The sequence below is a fragment of the Arachis stenosperma genome, chromosome 9 (genome assembly GCF_014773155.1).
Source record: "Arachis stenosperma cultivar V10309 chromosome 9, arast.V10309.gnm1.PFL2, whole genome shotgun sequence".
Lineage (NCBI taxonomy): Eukaryota > Viridiplantae > Streptophyta > Magnoliopsida > Fabales > Fabaceae > Arachis > Arachis stenosperma.
Genome location: NC_080385.1, coordinates 109,131,517 through 109,145,347, shown reverse-complemented (window position 1 = coordinate 109,145,347; position 13,831 = coordinate 109,131,517). Strand labels below are relative to the sequence as shown.

General features: G+C 30.5%; 1 protein-coding gene across 3 annotated transcripts; it reads right to left on the bottom strand.

Moving 5' to 3' along the window:
• Positions 1-2,321: 2,321 nt before the first annotated feature.
• Positions 2,322-8,337, bottom strand: LOC130951486 (uncharacterized). 3 transcript variants are annotated; one of them, XM_057880141.1, is made up of 13 exons: positions 8,093-8,337; positions 7,125-7,177; positions 6,383-6,654; positions 6,236-6,310; positions 6,095-6,153; positions 5,808-5,943; positions 4,958-5,057; positions 4,779-4,845; positions 4,201-4,299; positions 3,973-4,062; positions 3,273-3,427; positions 2,934-3,035; positions 2,322-2,808 (listed from the first exon to the last, which is right to left on the bottom strand). In XM_057880141.1, exons 3-13 carry the CDS (start codon positions 6,633-6,635, stop codon positions 2,667-2,669), a joined length of 1,278 nt encoding a protein of 425 aa, XP_057736124.1. In that variant the 5' UTR covers positions 6,636-6,654; positions 7,125-7,177; positions 8,093-8,337; the 3' UTR covers positions 2,322-2,666. The 3 variants fall into 3 exon arrangements, with proteins under 3 accessions (XP_057736124.1, XP_057736126.1, XP_057736125.1); XM_057880143.1 differs by having other exon boundaries at positions 4,958-5,054; XM_057880142.1 differs by having other exon boundaries at positions 6,383-6,651.
• Between the last annotated feature and the right edge of the window lie 5,494 nt (positions 8,338-13,831).

Sequence of the window (13,831 nt, the reverse complement as noted above, 5' to 3'; positions counted from 1 at the left end):
AAGTTTCTTAGAGACTTCGTAGACAATAGTGCATTATTTATTATAAATTTTGTTCCTTCAGGAAACAAAATTATAGTTCTTCCGGAGCCTTCTATCACATTGCCTGAGCTAATAATAGTATTAACACATTCTTCTTTTGGCACAAGATGGGTAAAATATATATCACTTTTGAGAATAGTGTGCGAACTTGCACTATCCGCAAGGCAAATATCTTCACTATAAGTCCTTGCCATTCTCTTCAAAGACAAATAATAATAAAATGAGTAGTATGCACAGCTAAATTGAATACTTGATCGGAATTATTTTTCTAAGAAACACTGTACATAAAAATAATGTCATATACTAAAATTTTATTTTAAAACATGACACATTTAATGATTTCAAAAGTCATAAACATTAATATTTCATTATTTATATACATCATATTTGAAATTCAAATACATAGAAAATAAAACTTAACAATAAGTTCTTTACATTATTTATTTACATGGATACTTAACAATCTCGGATATTAAACTATTCCATCATTAATCAAATGGCCAATATTTCCTTCAGGATCCTCAAAGAAATCAGATACATCATAATGAGAAGTGAAGTTTTCAGCATCATTTGAAATAAAATTTGTTTCCTTTCCTTTGTCATCCTTTTTCAAAGATGCGTAGTAAAGATCGATTAAGTGCCTTGGAGTACGACAGGTACGTGACCAATGATCCTTTCCACCACAACGGAAACACTTATCCTCAGTTGATTTATTCGGCCCAATATTTCTTTCTTTATCCACTTCTGGTGAGATCATTTCTTTTGAACATAATTCATTTTCCTTCCATAATTTTTCTTGTTATTAAAAACTTGCCATTTACCTCTTCTGGGATAATTATTTGCTGCATTTACTTCAGGAAATGGCACGGCGCTAGCTGGGCGCATTTCGTGATTCTTTAAAAGCAACTCATTGTTGCGTTCAGCAACAAAAAGGCAAGAAATTAACTCAGAATATTTTTTAAATCCTTTTTCTCGATACTGCTGCTGCAGGAGCACATTCGAGTCATGGAAGGTTGAGAAAGTTTTCTCCAACATATCATGATCAGTTATCTTTTTCCTACATAATTTCATTCGTGAGGTGATTCGAAACATTGCAGAATTATATTCATTTATGGATTTAAAATCGTGCAGACGCAAGTGCGTCCATTCATATCGGGCTTGAAGAAGTATTATCATTTTTTGATGATTATACCTTTCTTCAAGGTCTTTCCAAAGATCTGCAGGATCTTTTAATGTGAGATACTCATTTTTCAATCCTTCGTCAAGATGACGATGAAGGAAAATCATGGCTTTGGCTTTATTCTTCTGGGATGCATTATTTTTAGCCTTAATGGTATTTCCAAGATCCATTGAATCAAGATGAATTTCAATATCTAATATCCATGATAAATAATTATTTCCAGATATATCAAGAGCATTAAATTCAAGATGAGAGAGCTTCAACATAATGAACATTTGTTACCTGAGTCTTCCTAAAAATTTGATCAGAGTCTCGTGCTGATAACGTATTGTAAAATAAATAAAGATATACTAAATATAAAATAAAGATATATAAATAAAAGACTCTAATATTAATATAATTAGCTCAATAATAATAATTCATATAAGTATTTACTAATATTATATGTTGTAATATATATATATATATATATATATATATATATATATATATATATATATATATATATATATATATATATATATAAGAGAGAGAAGTATTTAGTAAAATTGGAACGTAAAGAGAGAGAGAGAATTGATTTATTTATTACTGTTGTTGTGTTCTTTGCTTCATATCATACTCCTATTTATAGGCACATAAAAGTTGTGCTTTCAAATGTAATTAAATATGGTCTTCCTTTGATAAAAGCAAATTCTACATCAAAAAGGTTGCCGCCCAGAATTGTGAAAAAAGTCATAAATCATTAAATGGGTGGACACCCATAGTTATCATAACAAAATTATATTTTTTTTCTTTTTATTAGTTTCTTGTAATCAGCATCGAAAAATAGTTTTAGTAGTAACTTGAAGTTCCCATGATCTGTATGCATCAAATTTTTTGTTCTTTCTTGGTTTTCCTATATATTGTTTTTGAAGGACTTAATTTGTATGTCAGTGTAATCTGTTTATTTTATAAATGTGGGGTTCTCCTTTGTATCAAGTATCAACCATCAATGGCTACGAGTATGGCCTTCTTAAATTCTACAAATTGTTAGACTTTTGACACCTAAAATCAAATTATTCTTTCTCTGCAATGCAAAATTCAACCTTACACAAATCACATCTATAAATATTTCAACAGATGCTTTGAAACAAAATAATAGTAATGTTCTTATTAATGTCAATGAAACCCTTTCCTGGGGCCTTAGTACACAACTTGCATTCAAACATATTTTCAAGCTCTAACTCCAGTTGCAGGCCTGAACCCTTTTTTTTTTCCTTTGAACAAATTTATGGGGGGAGAAAAAAAGGTTAGGTACAGAAAAAGTCAGAAATAGCTATCTTTTTTCTTTTTTGTTCCTTCTATTAACAAGAATTGAGAAATCACCCTTCTGAGCTTGAAGTTGAACTTTGCATTTCTTTCAGATGAGATGACCTTTCTGCAATTTTAGAGGTTTTATAATTTCTTTTCACACTTTGATATGGTTTGGTGCAGTTTGTATCCCATTCACATTTTCTGTTCTCCAAGAGGCATCCACTTGAGGAAGTTGATATTCATCCGGTTTCAAGGCCAATGCAAAATCGGGCAATGTTGGCGCTGTCTCCATGATTCTGTAGTAAAGTTGACAAAGAAAACACAAGATTTTCATTAGTCACTGTAATTCCTTGATTTAAGAATGAATCTCTGCAAAATTAATTTTAGGAGACAATTTAATCGTTCGGTCTATAAAGTTTACCTCTCGTAAGAGTACAGATCGCGGTTGATTCGCACCTTGCTTGAAGTATCTTTAGGAATCTTCTCAGAGAGATATTTCATAGTACCCCAAAGTGGCGCATTTCTGCAACATGAGTGGCAATTAGATGGACCATAAGAGAAGAAAAGAGAGAAGTAAATGAATAATAACCACAGTCGTCCGGGGTGCCAAGTGACTAGGACCGTTTCATAAATAGGGCGACAACAAGGAGGCCGGAAGAAAACTCCTCAAAGCACTGAATATACTATGGGATTTTTCTTCTGAGGGTGAAAACAAAGTAGCATATCATATTGGTGCACGTAAGGGGATGCAATGCATTACCTTGACAATGGAGGGGCCGCATTGAATGCCTCGCACAGCTTCTTACTTTCTTTGAAATACTCATCTGCTGCTTGCAAAGCAGCTACAGCCATCCCATGAGATTTCTCTGTATTTCCCTCATCAAGAATCATGCCATGATAATAGTATGCTGCAGCCTGGTAAATTCAATAAAACAAACACACCAAGAACTAAACATCACTTGCTTCGGCTAAGGTTTTTTCTATAATCATCGGTGACTGCACATGGATTTGCCTAAATCAATCTAATATCTTTTATTATTCAGAGTATTTCTTCTCTCGTTCCTCCTTTCCTACCATAGCATTTATTTCAGCAAAGAGATAGTAGATACAATAACACCAACAACACCAATGAACAGCATTTCGTATCTTTCATCACTAGAACCGGAAACGATTTAATCATCCTCTCATCCTCTGGTATTCTTCATTCTATGGCAAAATAAGCATCAACTTTGCCATGTATTCCACATATCAGCCACTAGTCTAAATCAGATCTATTGACTAGAATAATTAACTAAAAGCCCCTGAACTTGATCTCCTAAGACATTTTAAGACAAACATTCAACAATGCAAGTTTCCACACTAACTCCATATTTTACATTTAATAATCCATTATTTGAATCAACTTATATTTATAAGCAGCATTTATTGGCCATATCTGGGGGAAGGGAAGGGATACAAACCTTTGCCTCTACATACTTCCATTTCACAAAATGACGGTGCTTTTCGCCCCAACCATTCCCTAATGGAAGGTTCGTAATATTGTCTTGAGCCTGTAAAATGGAAAACATCTAATGATAAGGGAAGGGAGAGATGATCAATAAAGTTGGCAGACAATTCAATACAATCATGTAGTAAAGGATTTATCAATATAATAAAATAAAATAAAGTAAATAAATTAGCATTTGTACCTGTTGCCAATATTTCACCATCTCACATGCAAGCCTACGCTTTACAGCAAGAGTGGCTTTCGTACTATCAATTGCCATTCCAAGTTGGATATCTACACCCTATTAAAAAATGGGAGAAACGAACAATTAAATATTGAAAATAGACAATGGTGGGTGGGAGATGGCGGTAGAGAGAATATCTGTACATAAACATGTTCCTTTTCAGGCTTCTACTCAATCTTGATATCATTTTTCAAGACATACCGCGCAACATGTGCTAATAGTTAAATTTACTTTTAATATTTTTGTTCATTCCAATCTATTAAACTTTTAACTTCAAGAAAAGAAATCAGTGTGGTTTTTTGGGTTGATCGATAGATAAGGCCTAGCAAAAACAATAGCTATATGAGAAGAACAGTGAGCAAGAATTTTTCCACATTAACTCGAGTTACAAAACAAATAGATTTAATACTTATGGTGTATATGGCAGGGTTTCTATTATTCATTTTTGGCCAGATATCTTCCAACTTATGCATGATCAGTGAACTACAACAGACATGCAATTCATTTTCAGTCAATACAAATGGAAATATTACTACCTGTCCCAATGCTTGTAGACAGAGTGCTCGAAGAACTCCTTCTGCGAGGTCTACTGGTAGATTTCTCCTGAAATTAGAATCAAACACCAGCATGTTAATAAACATCAAAGAATCAAAACATTTTATTATATACATAAAGGAGTGTAAAATCTAATACATTGAATCATTAGTAAATGAACCTGAGTTCAGCAGGCAACTGCGGAAGAACGTGCCTAACGGCACAATCCAGATACCCGGCAGCCTTTAAGAATATGTCAACCGAAGCTCGTCTGCTTTCTGCTAATAATTAGTAATGACCAAAAGTTCAAACTTCACAATAAGACCAATATACAATATGGCATCAATGAAGCAACACCATTTGGAACGAAGTATTGCAGCATATTAGACAAAGGTTCTGTTTTCTAGTTAATCTGCTACCAAAATAAATAGGCAGCATTGTGAAAATAATTATGTAAACTTTGTATCATCCAGTCAATAACAAGATAATATTTCCATTATAATTTACAGATAACTTGACATAAAACCACCAAACAGCAGAGTTCTTTACTTCATATGCAAATGTGCATGAACTGTCAGGTTTGAGTCTGAGAAGAATCCATCAACCGTTACACGAGATCAATTAAAAAAGAAAGCAGAATAAAAATGATTTCTCCTCAATTCAGGAAGAAATGTAACAAATCAGCAATTAGTAGTTGCTATTATACCTCTATGCTGTGATATTGTTGGTCCATGAATCAAATTTAATGATAATATAGAATATAAAATATCAAGCGAAGGACAACAAAATCACACGAAACTCACAAAGTAGAAACAATATTTATAGAAAACTTCGAGAATATTTTATTGCTGTTTCTGGTTAATCTGCAAAGCAGTGATGTATTGGGAAAACAGACTTCTCCAGTTGGAGGCCAAGACTAATTTGACTAATTTTATTTTATTTATTTTTTATTATTTATTTATTTATTTTTGGATGTATGGTGAAATAAGAGCAACTAAAAAGGAAACCAAGATTTTTTTGGTATTTCTCACCTTCTGATACTTTTGGCTGATAACCATCAGCAGATGTTCTTGGAAGAAGTAACAAATTAGCTTGCGATAGAGATAACGTTGCCATCAAGTGCAAAACTGACAACACTTCATACCATGCATTAGACATGGCTGTTTCCTGGAGAGAGAGAGAGAGGGGAAAAACACCGAAACAAAGGGAAAGTGTGAATAGACAATGGTCAGCAACCTTAAGTCTTGAAATTAATAGTCAAACCAAAACAGAAATGCCGAGGAAAAAAAGAAAAACAAGTCATGAAGACATGAATTACCTCTGCATCATCTTCCTGATTCACCCAAACAAATTGTACTTTATATTGTAAATAGCACCCTGCACAACAAAGATAAGCAATTAATCATGGCTCATAGCTAGGACATGCATCTTGTACAAAGACACGAAACACATGCTTTACCATCTTTGACTAATCCCAAAAGTACTGGTAAGTAGTCTTCAAGAGCTTGCTGGAGATCTGCCAATGTTGAACCTCCTGCGGACACAACTCGTAGGTAACTTTGCACAACTTAGTTATTAAATACACTTCATCCTTACAAAAACTAACCATGTTGTGTGGCACTTTTTTTTTTCGTTCTTGTGATTGTAGGACCTTCTTGGCTGGCCATTACAACTATACGAGTTCTAAGAGCAGACAGGCGTTCCACTATATTTTTCGACAAGTGATCACCGAGCGACTGTGAAAAATCAACAGGTTTAGGAATTCTTAAGCCAGGAACATAGACAGAAACTTCTCCAATACTCCCTGGCCTCCTTCTATTTCCACCTGAATCCTTTGGAGTAGAGGCGAAACAACCCATGTCCCAAGTGCGACACCTGCTGATATAAATAAGGAAAAGTATATCACCTCCAGAAATCTTGTATTCCAATGCCTACAACATGCACTTTGGAACAAATTGATGGGCATAACATTATTGGAAACAAAGGATGATGATTCATTGATCAAAGTTCAAAGAGTTTCAAGAACACTTAGAAGCAACATCTGAAACTACAGAAGAACCATCTGACATGACTAATTAAATGTCAACCAACAAAGAAGTGGTTGAAGGCTACTCACGAGCAGCATTACATTTTAACTTGTACCACTAGTTCTCCATATTATTATTTTTTTTTTTAAATAAATGACATTTAATTCAACAGCATTTTCATTTTTCGTTTATTTTGGCATTTTTCGGCAGCATAAATGGTTCACTCTTCTTTATCCACTTCCCTATATAAGCCAAACCAAAAAAGATATACAATCTTAAACCATAATTAACAAATATGCACCAAACATTAATCCAACTAACCTTGTCCTTTGCCTTGGCAACTCTCTATTTCAGGTCAAAAGTTCTTGTATTCTCTGTGCCAAAAAAAAATCACAAGAATAGCATTTAAGTATATACACAAAATACAAAAACCAAAAAAGCAACTATATCACATGAATGGCATGAGAGATGCCAAGTGTGGTCCGTGTCAATGTTTTTGTTGTAAGAATTAATAAGAAGAAGAAAAGAAAAGAAAAAAAGTTTTTTGAAAAGATTACACCAATTAATTCATGGTGATAAAAAACCATAAAAAGTAGCATTATCCCGTGCACCCCATTAACATAACACTTAACAATAGAACCCCCGACATATGCAACAATTCAAGGTTCAAACCAGAACATGGTTAACTTGCACAAGGTAAAGTAACTTAAAGCAAAAGGCTTTTTTGGATCATAAATTTGGAACAAGGAAACAGATGAAAATCAGCAAACGGATTAGTAACTTGTGAGTAAAGGGTCTTCAATGAAAATCCAAACAAGCAAAGCATTGCAGAGGCGCAAGGGTAAAACTTGCATTGATTAAAGGAAGGAAGCTTGAACATTAAAAGCACTTTTCCATAAAATAAATAATGTTACAGTATTCAAAGAGAAAACTAACCAACAAGTATAAGTTCAAAACTTTTGAAAGGTATTGAAAACAATGCTCAACTCGGGTGTTGAAAAACAACAAAGAATCTTAGATTTCAGAACATGATTGAAAAACAAATGAAGGAGGAAAGAAAGATCCTTTTTCAGAATTCAATACAATATTCAGTATACAATAAACTAAACTGGTTTGAGTTGTTTTTCACAGCAAGGTAAGGGTACTAATCCAAAGCAGCATCAACCCGTAGGAAAACGAAAAAGGAAAAGAAAAAGAAAGCACTGGTTTTGGAGAAGTGATTACAACACAGAAAGTTCTATGCACAAAATTCATGCCCCATAATTGCATGCTATTTTGAGTCTTCTTACCATGAAAAATATGAAGTGCTGTCAGTAACTGAGCAGAAGCAGAATGAGTCAAAATTGAAATTCAAAAATTTCAGAATCAAAGGAACCCTAAGATTGAAAAGGGAAGAACTTGAAGGTTCCCAGAAGAAATAGTGCCCTGTAGCTGAAGTCTGAAGATGTGCAAAAATCAGAATTGAAAACAAAAGCGATTCTTTCAGAGAGAGAGAGAGTCTTTCTTTGAGCCAAAAAAGAAAATGAAAATTGGGATTATATTTTAATTATTATTTATTATTATTGATGCTACATTATATCTATATATACATTTATACATAATCTAATAGGTGACATTATTTATTACCAATTATGTATTCGTGACGCAGCCAAAGTTGTGACACAAATCCAGCCACCACTTGAGATCAGCATTAGCAGTAACTAGGATCATTAAGAATATTTAAATTTTATAACAAATCCTCTCAAATAAACGATTAAAAAAAACTTTAACTTTAGACTGATTTAGTAATTAATTTATTAATACATTTAAATAAACGTTGATAATTCGAATTTTATTTTATATATATAGTAATTTATTAATCAATGATAAATTTTTAAATAAAATTTTAATTCGTCACAAATTAATTATTAATGTGTCAAATTGAGAGATATTATAAAAAATTAACTATTAAAATTAAAATATAGTAATTTATCGATAATATAAAAATGATATATGTAATGAACTAAAACTTAATAAAGTGTTTATTTTTATATTAAATTCATTTTATTAATATCTAATTTGATAAGTTAACAATGTATAAATGTATTAACTAACTCTATTTCTTTTGGTGTTACAAGAGACTTTAAAGTTTAAACGGAATCATCAAAGAGAGGGAAATGTAACCGTTCTTAAGTGGTACTAACTAGGCTACTTCACCAAGTTGGTATAATGGTATGTATTAAGTATTAACTATATTTATCAATAAAATCTATTTTATATAAATACCATATTAAATTTAAATCTCCTACCTATATTATGACTGTTGGTATTGGGATTAGTTTAGTGCTGCGTTTAGATGGCGCCCAATTTGCTAAACTCCAACATATTCTCTAATTTTATAATGCAAAGCCTCCATTGATTCTCTGTCTCAGCTTCTGTGCTCTAGGGAAGTTAATCTTAATCCTTATTTTAATAATAATTAATTAATTTAATTTAATTGTGGCAACGGCAAGAATAAGTGTTGTGTTGTCCTTGCATGCCAAGTGACTACAATGCCCATTTCCTAGCACACACAAACACAATGGCTTTGCTTGCCGTCTCTCTCCATTTTCTTTTTAGTTTCTTCTATAAATTAAGTAATATATTGCAATTAAAAACATGGCTATTTAAAACTTGCAAGTGGATACTAGAAAATAAGAATTAGGTTTGCAGAAATTTCCATTGCACACACAAAAATGTGAGGTCATAAAACCAAAAGCTTATCCATTGAGGTTTTCTTGACCTGCACTAATGTTTTTAATTTGTTTTTTTCATTGGTGGGATAACATGAGTTTATTTGTGTTTTATTTAAATGATAAAATTCTCTGTCATAACAATTATCAAAGACAATTCTTTTTTTTAAATCAAAAATTGTTTTTCTCTAGTTACAACAATAATGTAGTATCTTTTTTATAAATTCTTTTAAGGGACACTTCGATAAAGATGTTTAAAATGTCTTTTTTTAAAGATATTTTTTATTAATTAAAATTTAATACATATAATAGATTAAATTAAATTATTTTTATCAAAATTAGATCAGACAAATTAATTTGGCCAAAAAATCAATAAACCAAATCTTAAACTGATCTAATTAATATTTTTTTATAGAAAATGATTACAATAACTTTATTATAGAAAATAATTGAAATATTTTTATTATATATATTTTTTAATTTTAAAAATCCTAAATTCTAACCCTATAACGATACATAGATTAAAAAAGATATATATATATATATATATATATATATATATATATAGTTATTTTTTATAATAGAAATATTATAATTATTTTTTATAAAAAAATATTAGTTTAGATCGATTTAAAATATAATTTATTAATTTTTTGACCAAATCAATTTATCTGATCTAATTTTAATAAAAATAATATAGTTTAATAAATTATATGTATTAAATTTTTATTATTTAAAAATTTCTTAAAAAAAGCGTTTTAAACGTTTTATTTAAGTGGCTTCCTTCTTTTAAAAGATATTTAGTGAAGAGATAAGATAGTAAGTAAAAAACTAAAATACAAAAATATAAAAGAATAGAAAGGAAGAGTAACAACAGCAGCAATAATCTCTCTCTCTCTATCTTCTTCTAAGTTTTACTGCTCTGGTATTTTCAATTTTTTTCTTTTATTATTTATTATAAAAAATTTTGCTGGAAAACTTTTAATTTGTTATGCTGAAAATTCTATTTTAGTGACTACCGATGATTATGGTATAGGTTAGACGGTGTATTTAGAATTCATGTTTAAATATTTAATGGGGAATAAAAATAATTTTTAATGTGACTAATAAATTTTTATTTATGTTTGTCTTTTGTTAAATTTTATTGAATTATCGTGTTTTTATATAATAAAGAAAAAGTATAGTAGACAATAAACATATTAAACAATGTAAATAATGAATATATTAAATGTTTAATTTATTAAATATATAAATGATTATTCTAATATTAAAATTTAGATAAACAATTTAAGAATATAACATATTTTATTTGAATTGAGCTAATTTTAACACTTACTATTTATATTATTTAAAAAAGTCATTGGTTACCTAACATCACCCTTATATATTAATTTAGCATTCAAAGAAGAGGGGTTTTAGGTGGGTTGCCCACCAACCCGCAATATAGCGAGACAATTAGAGGTTATGATCCATTTTAGTTTGGCGACACTAGATTAAGGGGGGATAGTTTGAGATTTTGGCTAGTGTTGTAGAGTTCAGATAGTTTTATCAATTAGAGTTTATTTTTTATAAGTACAATATCATTTTTGTCTTTTTTTTTAATAAATTTGTCAATATTTAAAATATTTGTAGGTATAGAAATTATAATTTAGCCTATTTTTTTAGAATGTTTTCTCTTATGAGATTAATTACCATTATTGGATGGTAATGAATACTAAAAGAAAAAACAACTCAAGAATGATACTCAATTAAATGTTTTTGTAGAAATGATCATGTGAAAGAATCATCACCCGTTGGTAAAATAGGAAGTGTTACAGTGAGAGTCATATTTTCACTAGTTAGATATAAACTCTCAACAAGACAAATAATATTGTTTTCCATTAAAGAATTGCCAATAAAATTATTAAAATAGCACATGAATCACACTTTGCTACCAATTTTTTTCTTTTTTGAATTTTGACTCAAGTTTAAGATGACGGCATCCCAAACTTGAAGCCAGGGTAACCTTCCTTTAATTTTTTTTCTTTTTCTCTTTTTTGTTCTAAATTGATTTTTGTAACATTATTTCACAACTGTCATGGATTTTAAGTTCAAAAATTAAAGTTAAATAAAATGGTAAGCTAACAATATTTCTACAGGAATTAAATTATTTGATCAGGCCTTAAATTAGGTGCAAGATGGACTATGCAAGTTCTTAATATGTATATTTTTTTAATTTTAATAATGTTTCAATAAGTTAAATAAATAACCTTATCTTATGTCTATGAAGATATACTATCTATTTTCGCCACATGCAAAAAATAATGACACCTATATTTCATAATCAAAAGACAAAATTATTATGTAACCCACAAGAAAGAAAAAAAAGACAAAATTAAGAGCACATCCAAAAGCTCACATTACATATGGCCTCGCTCGTATAATGGAATCAATAACATGAATGTTACTATGAAAATTGTAACTAATAGTAATATATATATATATATATATATATATATATATGCGTCGCTAGCGGTACATGCCAACAAACTATGTTATTCTATTTGTGAATGGTACGTAATAAACTAATAAATAGTTAAGGAAAAGTCTAGGGCCAACAATGTTTTCTGGCCAGCACTTAACCATAAAAAAAAAGTGAGTGATTTCTCACTATTGAATGTAATCTCACACCATTAAAAACACTATTGATGGCCAATTGATGGTTACAAAATACTAAAGTTGCTGGCCCCTTAGCATTGCTGAATAGTTAATTGTTGGACAACATGCACTTGTTGATATTAGCATTCGAAAAGTTTTACTTTATTTTTTTCTTTAACTCTTTTGATTGTGCTTCTAATCCATATAATGGATCCCTAATATTAATTTCTAATAATTCTAAACAGTACTTAGTACCTTTATTACATGCATGCACCAACAAAGTTGAAAGACACGACATATATACATGGATCCCTTGGAACATAATAGTATATATATGATATGACATGTATCTTTCAATCTATGTCGTGTAACTCATCTAACGTGCCTTGATAGAATTGACATGCTGGATTTTCCTTACATGGTTTATGGTCATGGAACACACAATAATGTTGTATCCTTAATTGGTCTGTAACGAAAGTGCCAACGTTTTCGAGGGTACCCAATAGTAATTTTTCATCAAGAATCTTATCAAACCTACTTTTGCCACCACTTTCACTTTCACTTTCACTTTCCCCATTGTATCTTCTGATTAGTAATGTCACTTAGATACATAGATAGATCATACTATGATTATACTTCTGCCTCCTACGTAGAACATGAATAAATAATCAAAATATCCAAGTTACATTTCTCTACCGACTTAATCTAAAATGCTAACAAATTCTCGGGTAACCTATTTTCACTTAGTCGCCTTTAGTTTTCTGTATCATTAAATTGATTCTTCTAATTCTAAATAGGCAACTTATTCGTATACATACAACTACTTGCAACAATTATTATAAAAAATGGATATATTTTGCAGTTATGTACTTATTACGAAATTATTTATTCCAAATATAAATTAAAATCATATATAACTAATTATATATTTTTTTATATGCCATTATTTAACAATATAATTTTTTTGAGGTAATTAATTTTATGATAATATATACTTTAGTGTATTTTCAAACTATGATAAACTACACTAGTTTGCAATAATTATATACAGATTAGTTATCATCTAACATTTGTGGTGATCATTAATACGAATTAAGGTTATTGTAGTTGAAATCTTGAAAATAAGTTATCAACTGATTGAAGAACAATGAAACGAATAGACGAGAGAAAGAAGAGGGAGAATTGGAAACTGAATTGTATTGGATAATTGGATTACAGAGTGAATGAGTTCGCTTACAAAAATAGTTGAACTCTTGCTATATATAGTAATACTCCTAACTACTTAATTTTTAATTTTATCTTTCACAACCTCTCTCAAACTGAGTGTGGGGCTTGAAGCCACACGGAATTCGTCCTTGAACTTGCTAATAAAAAGATGAACGGAGACAGCCTTGGTGAAGATATCAACTACTTAGTCATGGACGGGTATGTTCATGACAAATATTTTTTGGTTTGTAACTTGGTTTCTAAGAAAAAGAAGATCAAACTCAAAATGCTTTGATTTACTGTGAAATATTGGATTTGCGCCTAGTAAACATGCGCTTTAGTTGTTGCAATATATAGTAGAAGAGGGCGAGATAGGAATATTAAATTTCGAATCCATATGAGCTTTGTTTGTGCTGCTACTAGTCCTCACGAGCCTATTGCTTGTTGAATTTCCAGACAATTAAATTCCTTCCA